Genomic DNA, 23,337 nt, shown 5'->3' on the forward strand with positions numbered 1-23,337 from the left:
GATCGTAAATATTAATGAGAAAGGACTCGATACTGTGAGAAGAGAAACTGCACACGTCAAGAATCGAGTGCCACTTTTAACCATAACTTAGGAATAGACGAAAAGGAAACATAGCGAGAAGACTAAATAAATAAGAAAAAAAAATAACTTGATACTTTGAAGAGAGAGATATTCCCCACACATATTAATCGAATACTGCTTTGAGCTGGTTTATGAAGGCGGGAGGTAAACTTAGCATGTGTGTATTTGTCTGAAGGGAGGCAGAGAGTGGCTATAGATGAAGGACACGATGCCCTTCCCTCCAGACGCCGCAAGGACAGGAGGTGACAGCAGGTACAGACCACAAGCCCACAAGACAGCCTAGAGATGCAAGTGTGAATGTTTAAGAAGTATTGGTGATTACAATTGTTATTATATCACTATTAAACCTCTAAAATCCTCTGTTATTTAAATAGACTAACGACATCTCTATTAGTCATACCTTTAATTGCAATAGTCTATAAGTTTTGCAAGTCCTCAATATTTAAACACGCTCCAAAGTTATAAATGAGGTGTCGAAACTGAGTGACGAATCATTTAAAACTGCAGTCGTGTCAGCCAGATGTGTGCCGGGGAGGTGAGGCATTGTGCAGGGAGCGTCCGCGTGACAGGGATGACAGAGGCGTGACAGGGACATGTTGTGACGGTCCCCGGTGACGCTTGGCGGTAAATATAGGCACGCCACTTCCTCTTCCTTGGCACTGACGGGAAGGAAATGTGACGCAAGGATTCACTTTTATTTATACGTAGGCTTTGATAGTGACGGGGTGAACTATGAATATACCAAGGGGAAATATTGAAATTAGACACAAATTCAGTGAGAAAAGTACCAGAACACTCTAGATTGAAGTACGAGTCATTTATATCCTCTGTACTTTATATTCTCTTACACTATATATGCCCAGTAGATGCTCGTATTTATAAGGATAAAAATACAAGAAATTTATATTGGCTCATCAAATAATCTCTGATATAATTTGATGAAAGTAGAAAAGCACTGGGTCTTTAAAGGCTTGCCAATGAGATAAACAGATAAACACTATCTTTATAATGCAGGATATGAGAGGAGGGGCTTGAGATGTGTGTGTTTTGACTCCTCCTTTGAAATTTGTTTATATAAAAGAAAGGAGTCTTGATTGGACTGAGCGAGAAAGAAATACAAACACCTTCAAATATTTTCACGTGACGAAGATTGACAAGAGCCAACTAGACAGACGAAGAAAACGGACCAGTTGTCACTCAAATGGGAATAAAAATACGATTCTTCTTTTTTTATTTTCTCACTCTTGTTGTCATTGAAGAAACATGTGTGTGTGTGTGTGTGTGTGTGTGTGTGTGTGTGTGTGTGTGTGTGTGTGTGTGTGTGTGTGTGTGTGTGTGTGTGTGTGTGTGTGTGTGTGTGTGTGTGTGTGTGTGTGTGTGTGTGTGTGTGTGTGTGTGTGTGTGTAGGTGGGGCAGGTGAACCCCCCTCCCCCCCTGTTACTGAGTCAGCCCGGGCCATCACCAAGCCACCTGTGGGACATGTCAGAGAGATGAAAGCCCATCTCTCTCTCTCTCTCTCTCTCTCTCTCTCTCTCTCTCTCTCTCTCTCTCTCTCTCTCTCTCTCTCTCTCTCTCTCTCTCTCTCTCTCTCTCTACAGGTGACTAAATATGATTAACTCACCTATTTCTCACCTCAATTAACTACAAAACGATATCGAAGGTTAGAAAATTATAAAATAGCTTAATAACTATAATTTTATGAGAACTGAGGCAAAACTACGCTAATAAACTAAAGGAGGCGCCATTCACATCTCCTGGGGACCAAGTGAGTAAAGACAGTTGTTGGAAGAGCAGAGCCTACCCTCGTCATGGCTTATAAATGCAACTTCCCACATTCAGAAAAGAGGATGACGTTTACTTGAAGATATTTAACAAGGTCCGTGTTATTCTGAGAGCGCTACGAAGTGTTTATTTTGAGTATCTTGTTCACGTGAGGGTTTTCTTTCAAGGGATGTGGCTGTAAAAACATCCAGTGGGGTGTTTGTTGTGCTTAATGATGAGATACGACCAGGAAGGAATTTTTTTGTGTCAGAAACGTAGTAGGTGTTAGTAAGTACGCTCTTTCATGAATATTAAATTAAAGAAATATTTATAAGGATAGTGTTTTTATAGAAAGTGAATGGAAAATACTAATAAGGACATACTTTTATAGATAGATGAAAAATGTTAATAAGAACACTCAAAGACAGTAAATAAAAAAAAAAAAAATCAGCATCACTATGGAAAAAAAATGTACGATATAGGATTTTATGATACCTACTAAATCCCAAAGCAAGACACATGATTAAGCCACTAAATGACCAGAAAATAATGAATACCTTCAAACTAGTTACTCTCTTACACTGAAACCAGGTGTGTGATCACCGTAGAGTTACGAAAACTGACGCGCGGCCAACACAGCGCCCTCAACACACACCTTCCTTCTCGCACACACTTGCAGACCCAAATTTTACCCTTCACGTCCCGACTGTTTGTTTCAAGCTGCATATTTCTCTTTTTTCTATTCTCAGGAGCTCTAAATCCGACCAGCAAAACTTCCTACAGTCGCCGCCAATTTGGGAGATGTTCGTATGTAAACAATGTCTGTGAATTGGCCCCACGGCGTCTGTTTTACGTAATACTTGTTGGGAAAACATATCAACATCCTCACACTCGTCATAAAATTCACTGATGTCTTAAAAGTTGTGGGAGGTGAGAGGAAAACCGCATCTCAGCATCATCACAACTTTCATAAAACTCTGACGTGTTAAAACGAGTGGAAGGTAAGGGGGAAGCGTGGAAGGTAAGGGGGAAGCTGCATCAAGGGAGAGAAAGACGAGATCGAAATGCGCCATGATTTACTCGCAACTTTTATAAGATTAACTCATTAAAACTGGTGCGAGGTAAGAGGAAAACCGCACGTCAACACCACAGCCTTCATAAAATTCATTGATATATTAAAAGTGGTGATAAGTAAGAGGAAAAACTGCATTAAGGGACAGAAAGACAAGGTAGAAACACACCATGACCTGCTGATGAAATTAACTGATGAAAACTGGCGTAAAGTAAAAGAGAAACTCCACAAAGAGAAAGAAGAGGTAGGAATGCATCACGATCTTTTCACACCTACCGTAAAACTCACCATATTAAAATCAGTGGGCCGTAAAAGTAAAACTGCAATAGCCTACATAAAAGTACGTGTAGGAATGCACCTTGAGTTTCGTCCCCTTACCTCTGTTGATACCACTGAACACAGGAAGGCGCCACCAGAAACATAAATGTGTAATAACAAACCCACAGTCTGGTGTGCTGCTGGTGGCTACAGGAACCCAGTTAAGGGAACACACTTAACAAATACTAATACCTGACTGGCGTGGGAGTCTGTGTTGGCTTTCCTTGCCTAAAAAACGAGTGAAGATGGAAAAGGCAGGTGGTCCAAATAGAGACAGAAGGAAAAAGGTGTCCAAACAGATACAGTAGGAAAAAGTGTTAAACTAAAGACAGAGAAGGAAAAAAAGGTGCCAAACAGAGATAGAGGTGAAGAGAGGAGGATGTTCAAACAAATGCAAAGAAGGAAAAAGACATCCAAATAGACAAAGATAAAGGAAGTTGTCGAAAAAGAAGAAAAGAAGGAAAAGGTGTCTAAACAGAGGTAGAAGTAAAAAAAAAGTGTCAAACCAGAGAAAGATAAAAGTGTCTAGATAAAAACAGAGATAAAGGAAGATGTACAAAACAGAGAGGGAGAAGAAAAAATGTGTCTAAACAGAGATAGAGATAGGAAAACAAGTCCAAATAGAGATAGAAATAGAAAAAAAAGCATCAAAGCAAAAAAGAGAGAAAGATAAGTGTCTAAATAGAGATATATAAACCCAAAGAAAGTTATCAGTTAATGGATACAAAAAAAAAAACTTGAGAACCTTACTTAAATACTCAATAAGCCTAATTCTTAATCTAACTAAAAAAAAAAAATACCTGCAACCACTATACACATCCCGACACTTAAGACACAAAAGAAAACAACGACAACAGCAACCAAAAAAAAAGAAAAAAAACACTAAAGAAAACTCAAACTATAAGACCTAATGGAAAAAAAAATAAGAGAGAGAGAGAGAAAGAAAAACAGACGGTGAGGAGGAGAAAAGATAACACGTATAAGAAAAGGGGTGAAAAATGCGAGGCTGGAGGTGTTGGCAGAGGCGAGGCGGGGGAAGGAGAGCAATATATACACTGCTTTTGGCTCCTGAAGAGGCGAGAGTGGGAGGTGAGTCACGGCCCGGCGAGAATGGTCGAGCGGGAGGGGGCGAGAGGAGATGGGCGGGAGGAGGAGGAAGCGGGAGGAGACGGACGGGACGGGGCGGGCAGTAAGGCGGGAAGAGACGGGCGGGAGAAGGTGGGAGGAAGGTGAGAGGGGGCGGGAAGAGGAGGAGGAGGAGGAGGAGAAGGAGGGGATGGAGTGTGGATGGGAGGGACGTTCAGCTGACTTATTTGGGGTTGTGGTCTGGAAAATGCGCTCTCTCTCTCTCTCTCTCTCTCTCTCTCTCTCTCTCTCTCTCTGGAAACTTCACATATTCATATCACAATACTCACCTATGGACTAGTTTTCCTATTCACCATCACTACTACCACCATTATTATTACCTTCACCGTACTAATAAAAATTAAACTACATTCATGACTTGCCAACGTAAACTAAGTCAGTCGCCCCCTTAATTCCTGCCACGCTTACGTTTTCTTTGACTGCTTCTCATAACTCTTCCACAGATTTATGGGTTCTCCTTTGATATGGGAAGCAACCGTGAATGAGTTACCGCGCGCCTTATTGATCACACACCGTGGTACGCGTTGAGTCACGAGGGAAAGTTAATGAAATGTTATCAGAGGGAAACTTAGCGAATATTTTAACATGTATGCTTATTTTGTCCGGTATCTTTGTGTATTTAATAATTTTCTTCTATATTTTACGAGATGGGAGGGTAAACACTGATGGAATGCAATGTTATCAGAAGGAAACTTGGTAAAATTTTGATCTGTATGTTTACTTTGTCCGATATCGTTCTGTATTTCATCTTTTGTTTGATTATTTTACGCTTTTACGAGAAGGGAAGGTGCAAACTGGTGAAATGTTATCAGCACGACATTCACTGCAATTTTTAACATCAATGCTTGCTTCCTTCATCTTCCTTTTATCTTTATCCTTCTGTATTTCATCTTTTCCCTCTTTGCCTTCTTTACTTCACGAGATGGGAAGGTGAAAAGTGATGAAATGTTATTAGGAAGAACCTCAGTGAGTATTTCTCGCTATATTTATTTTGTATTATATCTGCTTACCTTATTCAATCTTCCTCTTCCTCTTGTTTAATTTACGGGAAATACAAAGACTGCCAAAGTGTTATTATAAGGAATATCAGTGAATATTTTTCTTCTATGCTTATTTTTCCCTATGTCTGGTTTTCCTACTTATCTTTCTTCTTTCTCTTCTTAATCTTCTTTCTTACACAGGTGCTTAGGCCATAACAGGCGTATCATGTCCATATCTTTTCTTATTGTGTGTTTTATCGCTCCAGGAAAAGCAATGGTGAATGTAAAGAGCAAAGAGAAAAGAAAGAGTAATTTTCTTGAATTAAATGAAAGCCACCAAATCCTGACACAGAGAGCTGACGAATTCAAAGCTTCTCTTCACAAAACTTGCAGCAAATCATGACACACCAAACTTGCTACACATCCTGCAACAAACACTGAAATATTGTAACTGAATCCGGGTTCTAGATTAACTTACGAAGCTCTGAAGACTTGAAATGTGAAGCGTTGACCAGGACGAGAAGATAACAATTGTACATTAACTTTAAGGAAAACCAAGAGGAAATGAGAGAAAATCAATAGTTAAACACAGGAATGAATGACGCAGTATAATATTAACTAATATGGCAACTAATAATTGAACAGGGTATCCGTAGTTCAAAATACACACAACACGACATTGTACTTTTATTTATTCTTTAAAATATACAATTAGTTAACAAGAGCAATGTTGCCAAGTCTGGTGACTGGCTCGAGTCGTCGGGGGGAACAATTTAGCTAGACTTACTAGAATTGCTTGAATATTGTGATGTACGGCACGAACAGTCTATGTGCTAGAGGCGCGGGGCGGGATGTGTGGGGGAGAACAAGACAAAAACCTCTATATTATGACGATACTGAAGCCTTAAAGTGTTAGTCCAATGATAGAGTTGATGACGTCACAGCAAGGTGAGATGTGATTGGATGATGCAAGGGATCGCTCGAGGACAGTATCCAATAGATCTACACGTTATTGATGACGTCACAGGAAGCTGCCTATGCGCGTCAAAACCGCTTACACGAGCACTGGTGGAAGGAGGAAGTCAGTCACAAAAATAAAAGTATTATGGGAAGCTTAAGCTATCTCAAAGTGTTCGAACGGGAGCGGGTGTCTGTAATTTTGGTCTGGGAAGGTTTCGTTGAGCCTCTTTCATCGTTTCTGCTCGGCGGGCGCGAGGCAGAGAATGGAACAGGAATCTCGCCACGCGGGAACCAATGGTGTGGGGGAGGGGGCGGATCACACCCGCCAGAGTCGATAGGGGTCAGTGGTGAGAGTTTACTTGGAGTAGCCGTAGGAAGAAGCGAATCTTGACCGGACGGAGCGGGTTCGGCGGGGCACGTCGGTGTTCCTGAGGGGGAAGGTGTCCAGCTCGCCCAGGCTGTGCTTCCTCATCTTGTCCAGCATCATGTTGATGTTGTTGGTGAGCTCCTCGGACTCCTTGGCGCGCCGCTCCACCGCCATCTTCCTCGCCGAGCTGAACTTGTCGTCACTGTCGCTCTTCAGACTGCTGCGCGAGGACAAGTTGAAGTCCGTGTCGTCACTCATGCTGACATGGCGCCGCCGGGCGCGTGGCTTCTCAGGGGCGGCGTCCTCCATGCTGAGCAGGCGCATGGGGCGCGGGGGGGCGCGGGGCGGCTTGGAGCTCTGGAATCTGCTGCTCTCCTGGTAGGAAGACTTGCGCACGTTGCTGCCTGTCTTGGGGTCGGTGAAGGACACGTTCTCCCTCTTGACGGACCTCTTGCCCGGGGCGTTCATCGCGTCGTTGTACACCACCTCCGTCCAGCTCTGGGAGCGCTTGCCGCCCGTGCCGCGGTCCAGCGTGTTTGCCTTGCGGAACTGCTTCTCCAGCTTCTTGATGTCCTCCCTGATGGCGTCGCTCAGCACGTTGGGGATCACCGTCTTGTCGTTGGCCGTGTTCTCCTTGCCCACCGAAGAGCGGAACCCGTAGTCTGAGTCCACGTACTTGCTGACGGGCGTCTTGAAGTCAAGACTGTCGGCAAGCGAGAACCTCCTCCTGGGCTGCGGCGGCGGCGCGAAGTCCTCGTCGTCATCGTCAAAGCTGAAGGAGAGTCGTCGGTTGCGGGGCGCCCTGTCACGGCCGCGGCCTGTCCTACCGAACAGTGGCTCGTCGTCAGGCTCGTTCCTGGAACCGCGACTGCCACTGGAGGAGCGCCTGGGGTGGGCCAGGGGCTGGTTGAGGGCAGCCTGGTGCTCCCCGTAGGGCAGGCCGTATTTGCCGTAGAAGGGGCGAGCCGCGAACCGCTCGGCGAAGGAAGCACACTCTGGCGGGTCAGACTTCTTGCACAAGTTGTCCCGCTCCTCGATGTAGGATGTCTGGGGGTTGTAGTAACTCTCGCCCACCTTGTAGTTATAGTCGTAGATGCGGTAAGGCAGCTTCCTCCTCCACTTCTCTTCCACACTGGCGGCTGTAACACAGGACAAGGCTAGGCGCGGCGCTCACACCTCACCCTCACACTCCCTCACACACACACAAATCAGTAGTGACACTATACTCCAGGCAAAGACTCAAAAATAGGATACTTTTCTTGACTTTAAGGTGCATCTCAAATCTGTACTGTTTGAAACTCACACAAATCAAGATAATCACCACCATTACAGTTAAAATGATCTAAGACTGAGAAAACTTTCAGCAAAAGAATCACACATGAAACAGATGAGACTTAAAAATAGTGAAATGAATCTGTGACTGAAGGTGAAAGATGATGAAAGATGAAAAGCAGTGACGGATGAAGAGAAAAAGGAGAAAGAGGTAGTAAGAGGCAGTGAAAGACAAACCACCACTAGGCAAACCTTAACCTACTCACCCATGCCAAAATATCCTTGATCCACAAAGGGGAAACATGACAGCTGAAGGAGTCAAATGGAAGAGACAGGTGCAAATGAAGGTGTCATGAGGGTGTCAGGTGTAAGGGGAAGATGAGGTGTGCTTATCCCTGACCTAAAAACTTGTCCTATTACTGGCCCTGTCATGTATAGAAGGCCAGTATTTGTAACCTGAGTGTGTGTGTGTGTGTGTGTGTGTGTGTATGTGGGTCGCTAGTTACAAGTTACAAGGAGGTCAAGCGGTCATGATAGAAAAGTTTGAGTGACCTGCTGGAGAGAGAGAGAGAGAGAGAGAGAGAGAGAGAGAGAGAGAGAGAGAGAGAGAGAGAGAGAGAGAGAGAGAGAGAGAGAGAGAGAGAGAGAGAGAGAGAGAGAGAGAGAGAGAGAGGGGGGGAAACTAAGGAATAAATAAAAGCATAGACAGAATAACAGAATCAATAAACAAGATAAAGGAAGGAATAAAATAAAAAAAAAAAAGTTAATTAGGAGAGGAAAAAAATCAAGATCACGAAGCAGAATGACAGATGATTAAAAGTTTCCTTGTCAAATATGTGAGTGTTTTATATAAGGGTGGCACTGGCATAGGCTCAAAAAAAGAAAGAACGAAAAATAAAAAGGCCTAATGAGGTGCCAGTCACTATAGAAAGGTTAAAAACGTAAATATTTGAATGTGTGAGTGTGCTTGAGTGTACATGTGTTTGTACGTTACTACCTCTCTCTCTCCCTCTCCCTCTCTCTTTCTCCTCATTTCTATGCACTTCCCATAATTAGTCTAGCCACGTGGCACTCTCCACCTGGGATACCAACAGTGCCTTCCTCATCTCCAGTCAGTGCCATTTATAAACACGACGATGATGGCTGGGAGGGAGCGAGGCGGCAGGGGCGTGGGGAAGATGATGGAGGATGAACAGGAGATGATGATGAGGGGAGAAGGAAAAAAAAGATGAAAGGGAATGTGGCCTAAGTGGAAAAAATGAAGCATGTGAAGCCAAGTATTTTTCTGATAAGGATGAAGGGAGGGAAATGAAGGAAAGGTGAATAATTTTCCATGTGTTTCTCTTTCTAAGGCTAGGATGAGTAATGATGATGATGATGATGATGATGATGATGATGAGTGGAAGATGAAAATATATGGGAGTGTGTGTGTGTGTGTGTGTGTGTGTGTGTGTGTGTGTGTGTGTGTTCTCTCTCTCTCTCTCTCTCTCTCTCTCTCTCTCTCTCTCTCTCTCTCTCTCTCTCTCTCTCTCTCTCTCTCTCTCTCTCTCTCTCTCTGTCTCAAGATGATTAGAATGATCCAGAGAGAAGAAAATAAAGGAAGAAGAGAGGAAGATGGGAGGAGAGAAAGGGGAGGTAGAGGAGGGGGGGAAGGGAGGCAGGAGAGGCGCCAACAGCCCACCTTATTAGGGAATGTTTGACAATGACCGAAATAGAGTGTGTAAAACCGCCCGGCCCTTGCACACACACACACATACACACACACACACACACACACACACACACACGTACACAGACATACTTACACACAGTAACATTTGCGTTCTTTGGCTTGAGTCTACATGTGTGTGTGTGTGTGTGTGTGTGTGTGTGTGTGTGTGTGTGTGTGTGTGTGTGTGTGTGTGTGTGTGACCGTATCGACCACTCCTTTGATGATCGGTGTTAACGTTCCCATCATCTCCTATCACTGATGATGCGAATGATCGTGACAGTGTGACGTGCCACTTAACACCTGCTGAAATGTGGCGGTGCTGGGGTGGTGGGAGGAGTGTGAGGGGTGAAGAGGTGAAGGGGTGAAGGGGTGAAGTGTACTAGCTGTGACCTACTGGAGGGCACGTCACCGGCAGGAGGCGAGGGAAGGGGCGACGGGGCGGGGTTGAAGGAACTTAAATGATTCGTCGGACTTTTGAGATGTGCAACGCGGAGAGTCCCAAGAGGCGCTGGGTGAGGGGCTTCTCTGGGATGTAGGGCACCTCCACTTCGTCCATCGGGGGATTGTAGGCCGGGCTGGACGGGGAAAAGTACTTCTCCTTCCTCGCCAGCTCGTACTCAGACCAAACGGTGGCGTTTCTTGAGTACACCCTGGGGGCTCCGGGGCGCTCGAAGTGCATACCCACAATGCACACGTTGGGAGATGCCATGGCTGCAACACACACACGCACGCACGCACACAGACACACACACACACACACACACACACATTCATGTTTCAGTTTCCTTCAGGTCTTTGCAGGGACTCTGTTGTCCTCGCGTTGCCCGCCTTGGGGAGGGTAAAAGGGGAGGGGTTTGGGAGGGGGTCTCATTCTCCTCGCCCACCGCCAGCATGGTTGAGATTCCTTACTTAAAAGTTCCCATAAACACCACTCACTTAAACAGTTAACATTTCCTCTTCGTAGTAAACACTTACAAGCGTCCGTCACTTATTACAAAAAGAGTTACTGCGTGTAAAAAAAGTGTCTTCACAAATAAATGTCAGCAGAAGTTATCACTGTTTTGGAATAGACGAAAGGTGGGAGTAGGGGGAGACGTTGGGGGAGAGAGTGGGGGCACAGAGGGGGTGGGGTTTGGCACTACAAGGAGGGGGGTACGAGGAGGGGAGACACTGAGAGGAAGTGACTTTCTCCTCATAATTGGCACTAAACTTTGAGAGGCGTCGACTGAGCCGCCTGCTCGTTCACAGGTTAACATTTCCCGCTGAAGAGTAAGCTTGGCCAGTCTGTTTTGTTCATCTTGCTGCTAATTCGGGAACGTGATCACAGGTGCTGCCAGACTCGCGGGTCAGATGAGCCTTTTTTTGCGTCTCCGGAGTGTCTGGCGCGTGGAGGCGACGTGAACTTGCTACTAAGGGGAGAGCGATGAAAATAGTCCAAGTATGTGAGGGTTCCGATATGATTTGACAGTTTTGCCTCAAGGTTCCTTTGTGGGGAGGCCCGTGCGTGCGCGGGCGTCCTGCGTGACCCATCCTGGCCGATGTTCCCTTGCCGCTGCACCTCATCAAAGTTTGGTGTCAATCATGTTCTGCAGTCAATCGTCAAGCTCCATTTTGCTGATTCTCTCGAGAATTTCCTGCGAGGACGGAAGCTTCTTCATCATGTCAGACACGTTGTCGTCGTCCAGCTCCTTGTCGTCCACCTTGCTGGAGGAGGCCAGGGACTTCTCCTTCGAGGCGGAGGCGGTGCTGGAGGACAGACTCGAGAACCTGTCTGTCTTTTTGTCAGTCGAGGACGAGAAGGAGTAGTCGTCCTTCTTGCGGTCAGTCTTGGGCAGGTCGAAGTCCACCGCCTTAGGCTTGTAGTCATCCGACTTCAGCTCGAATCGAGACTTGTAGTCGCTGCCGGAGTCCGCGCCACGCTCAGACCGCGGCTTGTATTCATAGGAATTCTGGTCTGCGCTACGCTCAGACTTGTATTTGTATTCATAAGAGTTCTGGTCACCTCCGCCCCTCTCAGACCTAGTCTTGTATTCATAAGTGTTCTGGTCACCTCCGCCCCGCTCAGACCTCGTCTTGTATTCATAAGTTTTCTGGTCACCGTCGCCTCCTCGGTTCAGCCTGGATCTGTACTCGTAAGTGCTGCTCTGTTCACCCGCCGCGGCCCGCTCAGACCTCGGCTTGTACTCCAGAGAGTTCTGGTCACCTGCCGCTCCTCGCTCAGACCTAAACTTGTACTCGCTCGTGCCCTGGTCACCACCACGCTTATAATCGCTCGTGCTGCTGCTCTCCGTCTTGTACCTGTAGCCTTCCGCACCGCCTCCCGCATTGCCGTTCATCTTGGCGGACCTGAAGCTGTATGAGGAGGCTTCCTCAGGACCACCTGAGGCCGCCACAGTTCGCGTGGTTCGCTCAGACATGTAGGAGTCCTTCTCGGCGCCATATCCTGCCGCGCCTCCCGCGCCGACACCTAGCGATCCGCTTCGCAGGGAGTTCAAGGCAGAGGACTCGGCACCCTCAGCGGGAAGGTTGAGCTCCTCCCGCAGCTTCCTGAGTTTCTGGTAGCGCTCCTCGATGCTGGCTGTGTCCCGCGGGTCAAAGTCAGCCAGGCCCTCCTGCTTCGCCGTGAAGCTTGTCTCGGGCACGCGGTGGTCTGGCTCCCACTTGCTCCTGGTGGCCTCCTCGAGGGCGGGGGGAAGGGGCGGAAGGTTGAGTTGACGGATCACATCGTCCCGCGCCTCCCGCTTGAAGGAACCGGCCAGCAGGTGAGGGTAGAACTCGGTGGCGCCCCTAGCGACATCCATGGACCGGGCCCGGCCGGCCCGCCGCGCTGCCTCCTCCTTCTCCGAGAGGTACTGCTTGTAGGAGTCCTGGTAAAAACGCTCGGCGTCCCTCACGTTACATTCGTACACCCGAGGCTTGGGACGCTTCCAGTAGCGATTCACTCTGGTAGGAGTGTAATTATCCATGGCGGTGGCGGAGGACAGAAGCGGAGCTGCAAGAGAGACGCGGGTTCAGAGCCGCTGCTGTCCGCACTGTGTCCCTGAGTGCTGCCACCACAGCCGAGGAACCTCACGCGCGCACACCACCGCCCACCAGCCCTCAGCTAGATGAGTGCCACGTCCTGAGTGGGCCACGCCGGCACCAGGGAGCGCGAGGGTAGCCAGGGGGCGCCACGCACCCGTTCTGCACGCCACCAAACCACCGGTGCCGCAGCTGCCAGCCGCCTGAGTCACCGTCAGGCAACAATGTGGACCATGTTGCGACTTCTCTGACACCTCACCTCAGGAAGTGGTCGGCGGTGCTTGCGGGAAGAGCAGGGCGGTGTGGCGGCATCTTCCGCATGACCCCATCACCTCGGCACCAGACGCTCACCTCGGCCGCCCGCCAACAGTGCCGTCAAATGTCATCCACCTCGAACCATCCAGACCAGCCGCCGCACTCCCCTGCCGGCACACCGCACCCTCGAACACCAATAAATAAATGGCACACTGTTCCCAATGGGCCGCCGCTCAGCCCGGGGCGAGACAATGGCCTGACACATTTCACCGTGACGCGTGGCCGGGATTCTCGCCGCGAGGGCACCGCCTCGCGGGGGATACGTACGATTCCATTTTCTTGAGTATTAGTTCACGTGGGGCGCCAGGCGAAAATAGACCAACGACAGCAGCTGGTGAGGAGAAAAGCGGGGGCGGGGCGGAGGCGGGGCAGGGGCGAAGATGAGGGCGATGGCACGGCGGAGGTTTCATATCCAAACCCGAGGAGGGAAAACCACAATCACTGTCTGGCGGAGTATTTCCGGTGGATGCAGTGATGGCGACAATTATAGCAGTGGCGGCGCTGCGTTGCCACCGAGGGGCTGCGTGCATGGCGGCACCATTACGTAAGGCAGGCGAGGGAAAGACCAGAACTCTGAGATGACCCCACGGCGCCTCATCACCCAGGCACTGCAGTACGGCGGCAAAATTCCAGTGTCGGGATTCATTGCTCGAATGAGGAACGGGAGATGGATGAAGGTACAGACTGGTGCAGTAGTGGTGGTGGTGGTTGTGGAGGAGGTGGTGGTGGTGGTGGTGGTGGTAGGGGTTCGGGGCCCACGTGGGGTGCTGGACTATATATAGAGCGAGGATTGGCTGCCACATTACAAACCTCTCCCGCAGACATCAACATTGCAAAGTAAGGAACCCGGAGAATGTGACGGGAATGCGTACCCGACAATAAAAATACGATAAAATAAACACAATTGGGAGTCAGAGGAGAGTTTCTCGCATACACTGAGGTAAGAAAAATGACACCGGTGAGTGCATTCAATCTAACCAGTTTTGGACATAAAGAGGTTTTACAGAGATCGTATTTCCTAATGAAGCCTAATAAGACGGTAACACGGACATCCACACTTTGTTCCTAGCAGTGCCCAGGCGCGCCCAGCTGTGCCAGTCGATCAGCGGCACCGTTAGCGGCACATGACACACCCACCCTGATATATTTTAAGCCGGAATAACAAGTGTGACTCAGGGCGCAGTGCCAACAAGGCCTCATCACGCTTCCTTGAGTCACCCCACTAATGCAGCTTCCCACACGTTTTCTGTTACACCTTCACCACCTGGTTTTCTTTCATTTCCCCATCCCCCCCCCCCCTTCTGCCTTCCGTTTTCTTTACGCTGGTATGTTTGAGTCACCCGTGAGGCTCATAAGGAAGTAGAAATTATGACGAGAAGTTTAAAATAGTTAGTGAATTAGCGAGCAGATTTGTAAGCTTGAGAAGTAAGGTGCAGATTCCATTAGAACTCTTCCTGTTACGTCACGTCAGCTTTTAAAGGGAAAGTATTGGGTCTTAGACTGTCAAAATAGTATTAGAGGCACAAGACTAATATGAAGCAAAGGAGGAAGAGACAGAAGATATATCAGGTCTATTATAAGAGGTAGAGATATAAAGCATTTAGGATCTTACAATGTGAAAACAGTATTAGAGGCACAAAGCTAACGTAAGGCAAAAAAGGAAGAGGTAGGAGAGATGTTAGCTGGTCTATTATAAGAGGAATATAAAGGAAAGATATAGTGAATTCTTTAATCATTATAGACATTAGAGTGAAAGATGGAGGAAATTTTACGAATTTTATTATAAGAGAGAATATATATATATATATATATATATATATATATATATATATATATATATATATATATATATATATATATAGTTAAATTCTTGAGTCATTACAGAGATTAATGTAAGCTTTATGCATTACGGCGAAAGGGATAGAAGAGAAATTAGGTTTATTATAATAGATATATATAGAAGATAAATAGATAGCTTATTTGATAATTATGAAGATAACCTAATACCCTCAATTAATTACGGGTTCCCATTATTCACACCCTCACTTAGACATGTTCATGTTTACAGGTCATCCCTACAGGGTCACCTGATGGCAACCCTCCCAGTCCCCAAATGAGTCACTTTTTCTGGTCCTGTCAAGTCATCAAGTTTCTCGCTCCTTCCTCAACACCTCACTGTCTTTTTTTGGTTTACTGACTGGCTCTGTCCTCACGTCATGTCACCTAGCGCGCCCCACTCACTCATCCTCGCTTCTCTCCACACGGTCTGGCTTACACACCACCTGTCCTCACCGTGTAATTAATGAACACAGCACCCATTAGTCTCTTCTCCACACCTGTCGCACCTGCTGGCCTACTGACCCTGCCCAGCCAAGACACCATGCGTTGCCATCAGTATCGTTTCTAAATCTGATGCTGGATCTGTCAGTGTGAATAACTGACTTGAGTTTCAGCGCACCTTTTAAGCACCGCATCCCGACAGACACACAGACAAGCAGGTAAAGGTAACAGTGAGTTGTGCCACTTAAACTCACACCTCTTCTTGGAGACAAAGATTATTTTTTCTTCCAAGCTGCGATAAGAAGACACATACCACACAAATCTTTAAGCAAATTTCAGAAACGAGAGGGGAAAAAGCACCAGCACCAGCAGTACCCGCAACAACAACTGTGTGGAAGGAGTCGCAGTGTCTTACTCATCACCAGCATGGCAGCACCAATACACCATCAGCAACAACAAATGGAGGAGCAGGAGTAAGAACATGGCAACATCAAAACACCATAATAAAAAACAACAACAAGAGGAGCAAGATAAATAACAACATTCCGTCGTCAAAACAACACCATCAAAGACAACACCAAAACAACAACAACAACAGGAGTAGGATTAATATCACGGCGACATAAAAACAACAAGAGGACCAGGAATAACATCACAACATGAAATCCCATAAAAACAACAACAACAACAAGAGGAGGAGCAAGAATAACACCACTGCGGCATCACCTTCACCTATTCACCTACGCGACGCCCGAAGATGGTGCGATAGGCGACACACGGGACGGATAAGATGGGCACTGATATTTTAACTCATGCCCCCCACCTGCGAGGCATCGAGGGAGCCAAGGGCCATACATCACGCCGGCACTACGGGGGAGGGTTACAGAGAAGAGAGGGAAGGAGGAGGAGAGCCATGCCAAGTGCCACACGCCAAGCTTTGACAGTCTAATCCTCGTCAAAGTATTGGTGATTGCTGATTGGTGGATTGGTCGCCAGGATTAGCAGTTTTATTTTCTGATTGGGCCTTTCTGATTCTTGTTGTATTTCCTTGTGATTTTTAGCTACCTTTTTTTTTATTTACTTTTTTTTTTTTGGCTTATTATTAAAAAATCACATCAACTTAAAAAAAAACCAGCGTATTGAATTCCTATAAAGAATGAATATACATGTTACAATTCTTTCTCTCTCCCTCTCTGTTCCCATCTCTATTTCTTAAGATATTTAATGAAATTTTTATGTAGGATTATATAAATGTCATGTTTTAGGTTTGACGTTGACGTAAAGTACTGAAGATTTTAACGTACCAAAGAAAACGTACCACTTTAAGTAATAATGACCATTTTAAGTGTGAAAAGAAGCCTTGAATCATATAAAAATAACTTCTAAGAGAGAGAGAGAGAGAGAGAGAGAGAGAGAGAGAGAGAGAGAGAGAGAGAGAGAGAGAGAGAGAGAGAGAGCAAAAGATTGGCGTGCTATTCATCTGTCAGGTAATAAAATAAAGAGGGTGATGTGAGCCATGCGGCAGCCATACAGTGTCAACAGGCGTTATGTGGAGGTCAGTGCCAGGAATAGCCGCCCTCACGAGTGCCAAGGTGCCGTGTGTGTGTGTGTGTGTGTGTGTGTTATACAGGTAAAACAAACTGATCCAATGACATCTATATACAGTTCTTATAGAAATAGCAAAGTATAAGCAGACTATTAAAGAAATTAAATAGTTTACGTTGAAATTACTTTAGATGTTTATAATTTCTATACATCATTTCAGGCCAGGGTCGGTGATTTTTTTAATACACTAATTAGATAAAGCACAAGATACACAGTGAATACAAAAAAACAAACACGAAATAAAAGAGACTAATAAAGAAATTAACTCATCTACAACGAGATTACTTTACTTATTTGCATTTCCTCCTCATAATTACACACCAGGACAGGTAACTTTTGACCTCACTAATTAACCTTATACTAGTACCTGTCACATCCTTTCTTAATTACTAACCACTCTGAAACCTTTCTTCTTCTACCTTACTCATTACACTGGCCAGGAATCGTGATATCTTTTTCAATCCCCTTTTTTTTTTCTCACCAACACCCATAAACATCCCATACATTGTTGTTTTTAGTGTTGTGATTGTTGCATGTCCCAGTGAAAGGGTTAAATGAAGCATAAACAGACACCTAACACAAGCAGAGATCAAAGCACCTATTAATATATTTCAAAACGTAATATCTTATGACAGTGACACGGTGCCATATTTCAGGAGTATGGCAGGGTACAGAGGGGGACGACAGGGTATGGAGAGGAGTGGCAAGGGAGGGGAAGGTGAGAGGAAGGGCAGGGAAGGGAGGATAGGAGTGAGTGAAGAGGCTCGTGGTGGGGTGTCTGTCGAGGGAAAGTGAAAGGGGAGAGTCAAGAAGATAAAGAAGGTCGTTTTAAAGGAGATGAGATAAGGGTATGAATAAACGGGTGAATAAAGATGAATAACGCTTGAAATGTAAAGTAAAGTAGCTGAAGTCATCGGGAAAGAAGTATAAAGAATGAAAAATAAATCTAAGTTAAAATAATGAATTGATAAAGTCATATAACGCTAGACACAGACTTGTAACTTCTAGGACCTGACCAATTCACTCTCCGCTGAAAAGTAAGCCAGTAAACTAAATAAGGTAAATGAATAAGAAAACCAATAAATAAAGAAATAAAATGAAGCAAAAATAATCCTTCAAATAAACCTATGCTTTACAGAAACATAACAATAATCTCTCCAAAAAATATTCGATTTCCATGTAAAACTCAACTTTCTTCCCTTACAACACATCACAACACAACACCAATAGCTTTACACAACACCAGCCACTGAACTAACAAGATTTGCCTCCACTATTATTCACCTTTCCCTTAACTAACCTTTAAATTATTCTTCCTCTCAAATCTCCTATTCTGAATCAGAGTTTTAATAAGTCACTAAGTTTTAATAAGGCACTAAACTAACAAAATTTACCACCACTATTATTCACCTTTGCTTTAATTAACCTCTAAATTATTCTTCCTCTCAAATCCCTATTCTAGATCACTGTTTTAATGAGTTTCTTTCTTTTTTTTTTCTATGTGTTTTGTTATTCTTTCATTTACTCCTTTGCTTTTTTTGTGTCTTATTTCATGCAGTCTTTCACATCTCACTCTTTAAATCACTTTCCCTTCACCTTTTTTTCGTGTTTACGTCCGGTTTCTTTAGTTTATCTGGGGTATGACGGCATTTGGGAACCCTTACTTCTCGTGGATGCCTTATCAACCCTCGGAATGTGGCCAGGATTCGAACCCGTGCGCTGAGAACCCAACAGCCCCCAGAGCGAGTGCGGTTCCTCTTTACCACGAAGGCCCCTACATCACTCTCCCTTCAAGACGTACTTAAAAACTCCTAAATTATCTTAAGGGACTCGTGTTATGTCTTCGTTGTACGTTTTCATGAGGCGAGGCGGAGTGACAGACGGCCTGAGGGGTTGGAGGGAAGAGCGGAGGGTTGGAGGAAAGAGTGGAGAGAAGGAGAGAAGGGAGGGAAAAGTGGTAAGGGTCTATCAAGCTTCCCTCTAAGAGTATTTTTGTCATTGGAATCTCTCTCTCTCTCTCTTTCTCTCTCTCTCTCTCTCTCTCTTGGATGGTGATCAGGTAGGATTATGAAGGTATTAAGATGTCAAAGAGAGACATGAGATGAAAGGAAGGGAGGAAGGAAGGAAGGAAGAAAGAAGAAAGTCTGTAGGAAAAGGAGATAAAAGGAAAAAGAGAAAGAAAGGATGAGAGACCAGAATGAAAGAAAAGAAAAAAAACTGGAAGAATAACAAGAATAAAGAAAGGAATGAAGGAAAATTTAATAAAGAAACATGAAAGCAAAACATGACAACACAAACGAAAATACAAAGCACATTTACAAACAAATACAAAAAAAAAACGAATACCAGAGGAGAGGGAGAGAGAGAGGAAGAGAGAGAGAGAGAAAAAAAAACGAGGAGGATAGAACCAGAAAGAGATAAAGTGAGACGAAAGAGAGAGAGAGAGAGAGAGAGAGAGAGAGAGAGAGAGAGAGAGAGAGAGAGAGAGAGAGAGAGAGAGAGAGAGAGAGAGAGAGAGAGAAGATCAGGCCACACCCCAAATAACTGAGCAGGTAAAAGACAGATAAGAGAGAGAGAGAGAGAGAGAGAGAGAGAGGGAAAAAAAAATAATTCTCTACGGTTAAATGTGAAACCCAAAACGCATTACCTGTCTAAACTTGGCACCGGTGTTCTTGCTGTTACTCAAAGGTGACACTGTGAATTTTCTTAGGCTCAGGAATGTTACGGGTAAAAATAGGGCGATTTTTATAAGATTCTGTGAAGTTATGAAAATGTAGGTAACGTTTAAATTAATGTGTGGTCTTATAAAGGGCAGCAAAGGGAGGAATGTCCTTAGGTTTTAATACTGGGGAGACTTTACACGATTCCCTTAATGGTGATGAAGATGTATGTCAGTTTAAGTGCAAGGGTTTGTGTCTGTTAGTAATGTTTTGTCTTATAAAGGGCAACAAAGGGAGGAATGTCTTAATGGTTCTATACCAGGGAGACTTTACACGATTCCCTTTAATAGTTATAGAATATTTGTTATTTAATTGCAAGGGTTTGTATCTCCATAAGAAAGCGACCTACTATACCTACAACCAGGTCTGTGTGTCAACTGTATGTACTCGTATCTTAAGGGTTAAATAGTACTAGGACACATTTACACGATTCCCTTAATGGTTATGAAAATGTACGTTATTTAAGTGCATGTGCCTGTATCTCTATATTAGTTGTGTCTCATCTTACAGAGACAAAAGGGAGAAAAGTCTTAAAAGTTAAAAAGAATGACAATTTTATATGATTTTCTTAATACATGCGGTATAAGAAATGTAGAAAAGATGAAGTATAAGAGTCACTGCTTATATTCTTGTCTTACAAAAGGATATAGCATCATATCTGTAGGCCCTCGCGAGGCTGTCTGTGGTCAGCTAAGTATGGTTGTTCTAAATATAACTTAAGAACAATTTCTCTAATACAAGGACTATAAATGTCACATGGTATTACCTGACATATGGTGATACGTAGCATTAAGAAGCTCAAATAAGTACAAGTAAACAATTACATTACAGTTCTCTATTCATTCTCTTGTTATCTTGAATTCTTATGTAGAGAGTGAAAAATAAGCCTTCTTGGACCTTTCTCGTATCCTAACACCAACTTCCCCAATAACCCCAATAGCTATAACCTTTTATTACCTTCATTCAATCACTATTCATTCTCTTGCTATCTTGAATTCTTATGTAGAGAGTGAAAAATAAACCTTCTTGGACCTTTCTCGTATCCCAACACCAGCTTCCTCAATAATCCCAATAATTATAACCTTTCATTTCTTTCCTCCAATATAGCAAGGAAAAGCCACGACGACCTCCCTTGAGAGTTCACAGTTTACCCAACGAAGCAACGAAGGGACAGAGGAAAGGGTCTTATTCTAATATCACCTTACTTCCTTTTCCCAGTTAAATAATACAATCTCTTGTCGGCCTTCATTGAGCGTCCCAAGAAAGTCAGGGAGGGACAGAAGTGGTCATAGTCTAACACCAGCTTAATTTTCCTTGTCCCAATTAACAAGTACAATCTCGCATTCCTTTCCTTAAATTGGAGTAATAAAAAACACTCATGCCGGGCTCCATTCAACGTCCCAGCCTTCACCCGTGTCTCAGGAAGCGAGGAAGGCACAGGGGAAGGCAAGGGAGGGCAAATGCATGGAAAAATTAAGAGTTCCAGTGAGAGATTCAGACTTAAAGAGTAAAACAAAGAATTCGGAACTGTTTGAAGCCTCAGAAAAGTAAGAAGATATATCAAGAGAAGTTCTGAAAAGTGAGGAATCTCTAATAAAAGTGAAAACCAAAGTAATTCAGACTAGAGGGTAAACAAACAAATCGGTACGGAGCAAAGAACCCGAAAATTCAAATAAATCGAGACAAATTCGGAAAAAAGTGAAGATTCTAGAAAAAAAAAAGAAAAAAAACATGAAAACTACGTAGCAACAGATTAAATTCCTACTGATGACAAGCAATTCAAACACGCAAACAATTCCATCAAGTAACGGAACACCAAAAACAAACACCACCAAGTCGCCTTAATTACCATGATGCTTCAACGGGATTCGAACCTTCACCGTTTAGCCACGCAAGGTCTTACCCACGACCCAGAGACCCCGACTACCACCAAGGATATCGGTAGGAGTCAAAAGAGGAAGGATCTAATGCCGAAGGATCTCAACCATGGCAGCAGGAGGATAGAACGGACAGTCACGCTGACGAAGGAACCTTGAGTGTCCTTCAGAGGGTCAGGAGGGGAGGGGCAAGGCAGGAACCCCGGCGGTATGGTGGACAACACTAAGGGTCCCTATTCTGAAACACCTCTGCGGCACACCTTCACTACTGTCCAAAGGCTCTAGTTGAAGTTACATTGGTTTTTAAGGGTGTCTATGATCCCAGTGACAGATTAACAAGATTTCTACATTATCAACAGGAGAAACACTCATGGGAACCCGGTTATTTATCTCTGTGGCCTTTGAAAGTAGTCATGGTGAGAGAGAGAGCATTCCAGAATACCGGCTACTTTACCTACAACCAAGTCTGTATGTCAACTTTATATGCACACTATAGCACTGTATAGCCACGAGGAGGTAAAGGGGGAGTGGGCTTGCCTGCTGAGGCGCTGAAGGCGGGCGAGGGGTCCTTGTGTCACACCACCGCAAGAGCTGGGCACGGTCTACCTGAGGGACCCGTGGCGCGGCGCTTAATACCCGACCAGCGGCCATGACTCACCCGAGGACGCCCAGGTGTGTGTGTGTGTGTGTACGTGTGTATGTGAGCAGGTGACATTGGCAGACGTATAGCCAGTCCCTTAGCCCCGTAATGTCGATGCAGAAGGTAAGGTGTCTGGCTGGCTGGCTGTTATATTCCCCTCGCCCTTGCCGGACTCTCAGACTATACCTCGTCTTTTCATTTCTCTTCCTTCTCCTTATTCTCTTTCTTTCTCGCTTTCTTTACATTCACACACACTATCGTTAAGCCGTTTCTCGTCCCTTCATTCTTCGGAGCCTTCTGCTATGCTGTCCTGTCTCTCTTCCCTGTAGTTAGTTAGAAGTAGTTACCAAACAGCCTTGCAAGGACCAAAAGATCTGTTGCTGTTTGGTTTTCCTTTGTATTCCTATGTATTCTCCTTCTCTTCCTATCGATAAGCCGTTTCTCGTCCTTTCATTCCTCGGAGTCTTCTACTGTGCTGTCCTGTCTCTCTTCCCTGTAGTTAGTTAGAAGTAGTTACCAAACAGCCTTGTAAGGACCAAAAGATCTGTTGCTGTTTGGTTTTCCTTTGTATTCTCCTTCTCTTCCCTTCTTGGTTCCTTTACAATTCACATATTCTATTCATCTACCTATTTCTCGTTCTTATATTCCTTCCAGACAGTCTCTTCCTCCTTCTTTTCCTCTCTTTTCTCCTTCTCTTCTTACATAAATCATCCCTATACTACTCATTTTTCTTCTTCTTCCCATTCGCTTCTTAAAAATTTACACATACTAATTATATATTCACATCTTGCTTCCAAAAACTCAAAAAAATCTCTTACTTCGTCCCATCGTCTTTCTCCTTCTCTTCTTCTCTTCTCTTCCTATTTTCTCTTCCTTTCAAAACCTTTCTTCCTTTTTTCCCATCCTTTATTTCCTTCTCGTCTTAAAAATTAACATAAATGATGCTGATAGTTCTTCTTCGTTGTCCTTCTCCGTCTTTCAAACTTCCTCTTCTTCCTCCTCCTCCTACTCCCCCTCCTCCTTCTCTTCATCCTCCTCCTACACTAACCTCTTCATAAAACAACAGAAAGAAAATCCAAACCAAGAAATACTAAAATAACACCGCATGATATCAAAATACAGGGAAATAATAAGAAAACAAAAATAACACCTTGTCCTTTCTTAAACCCTTTCCTTCACCTGCACAGGACCTGTCCTCACCTGTGTCACTT

General features: G+C 44.8%; 2 protein-coding genes across 2 annotated transcripts in view; both read right to left on the reverse strand.

Annotated features, from left to right (window-relative positions):
- Positions 1–6,032: 6,032 nt before the first annotated feature.
- The window catches only part of LOC135090556 (uncharacterized), a 35,681-nt gene continuing 18,376 nt past the window's right edge, over positions 6,033–23,337 (reverse strand). Inside the window, exon 2 of the mRNA XM_063987408.1 lies at positions 6,033–7,824. Coding sequence (XP_063843478.1) covers positions 6,674–7,824 — 1,151 coding nt within the window. The 3' untranslated portion in view covers positions 6,033–6,673. The remainder of the gene's footprint in view (positions 7,825–23,337) is intronic.
- LOC135090555 (uncharacterized) lies at positions 10,069–13,143 on the reverse strand. Its single transcript, XM_063987407.1, has one exon. The coding sequence runs from the start codon at positions 12,632–12,634 to the stop codon at positions 11,261–11,263; it is 1,374 nt and encodes a 457-aa protein (XP_063843477.1). The 5' UTR covers positions 12,635–13,143; the 3' UTR covers positions 10,069–11,260.

Source organism: Scylla paramamosain, chromosome 35 (genome assembly GCF_035594125.1).
Source record: "Scylla paramamosain isolate STU-SP2022 chromosome 35, ASM3559412v1, whole genome shotgun sequence".
NCBI lineage: Eukaryota > Metazoa > Arthropoda > Malacostraca > Decapoda > Portunidae > Scylla > Scylla paramamosain.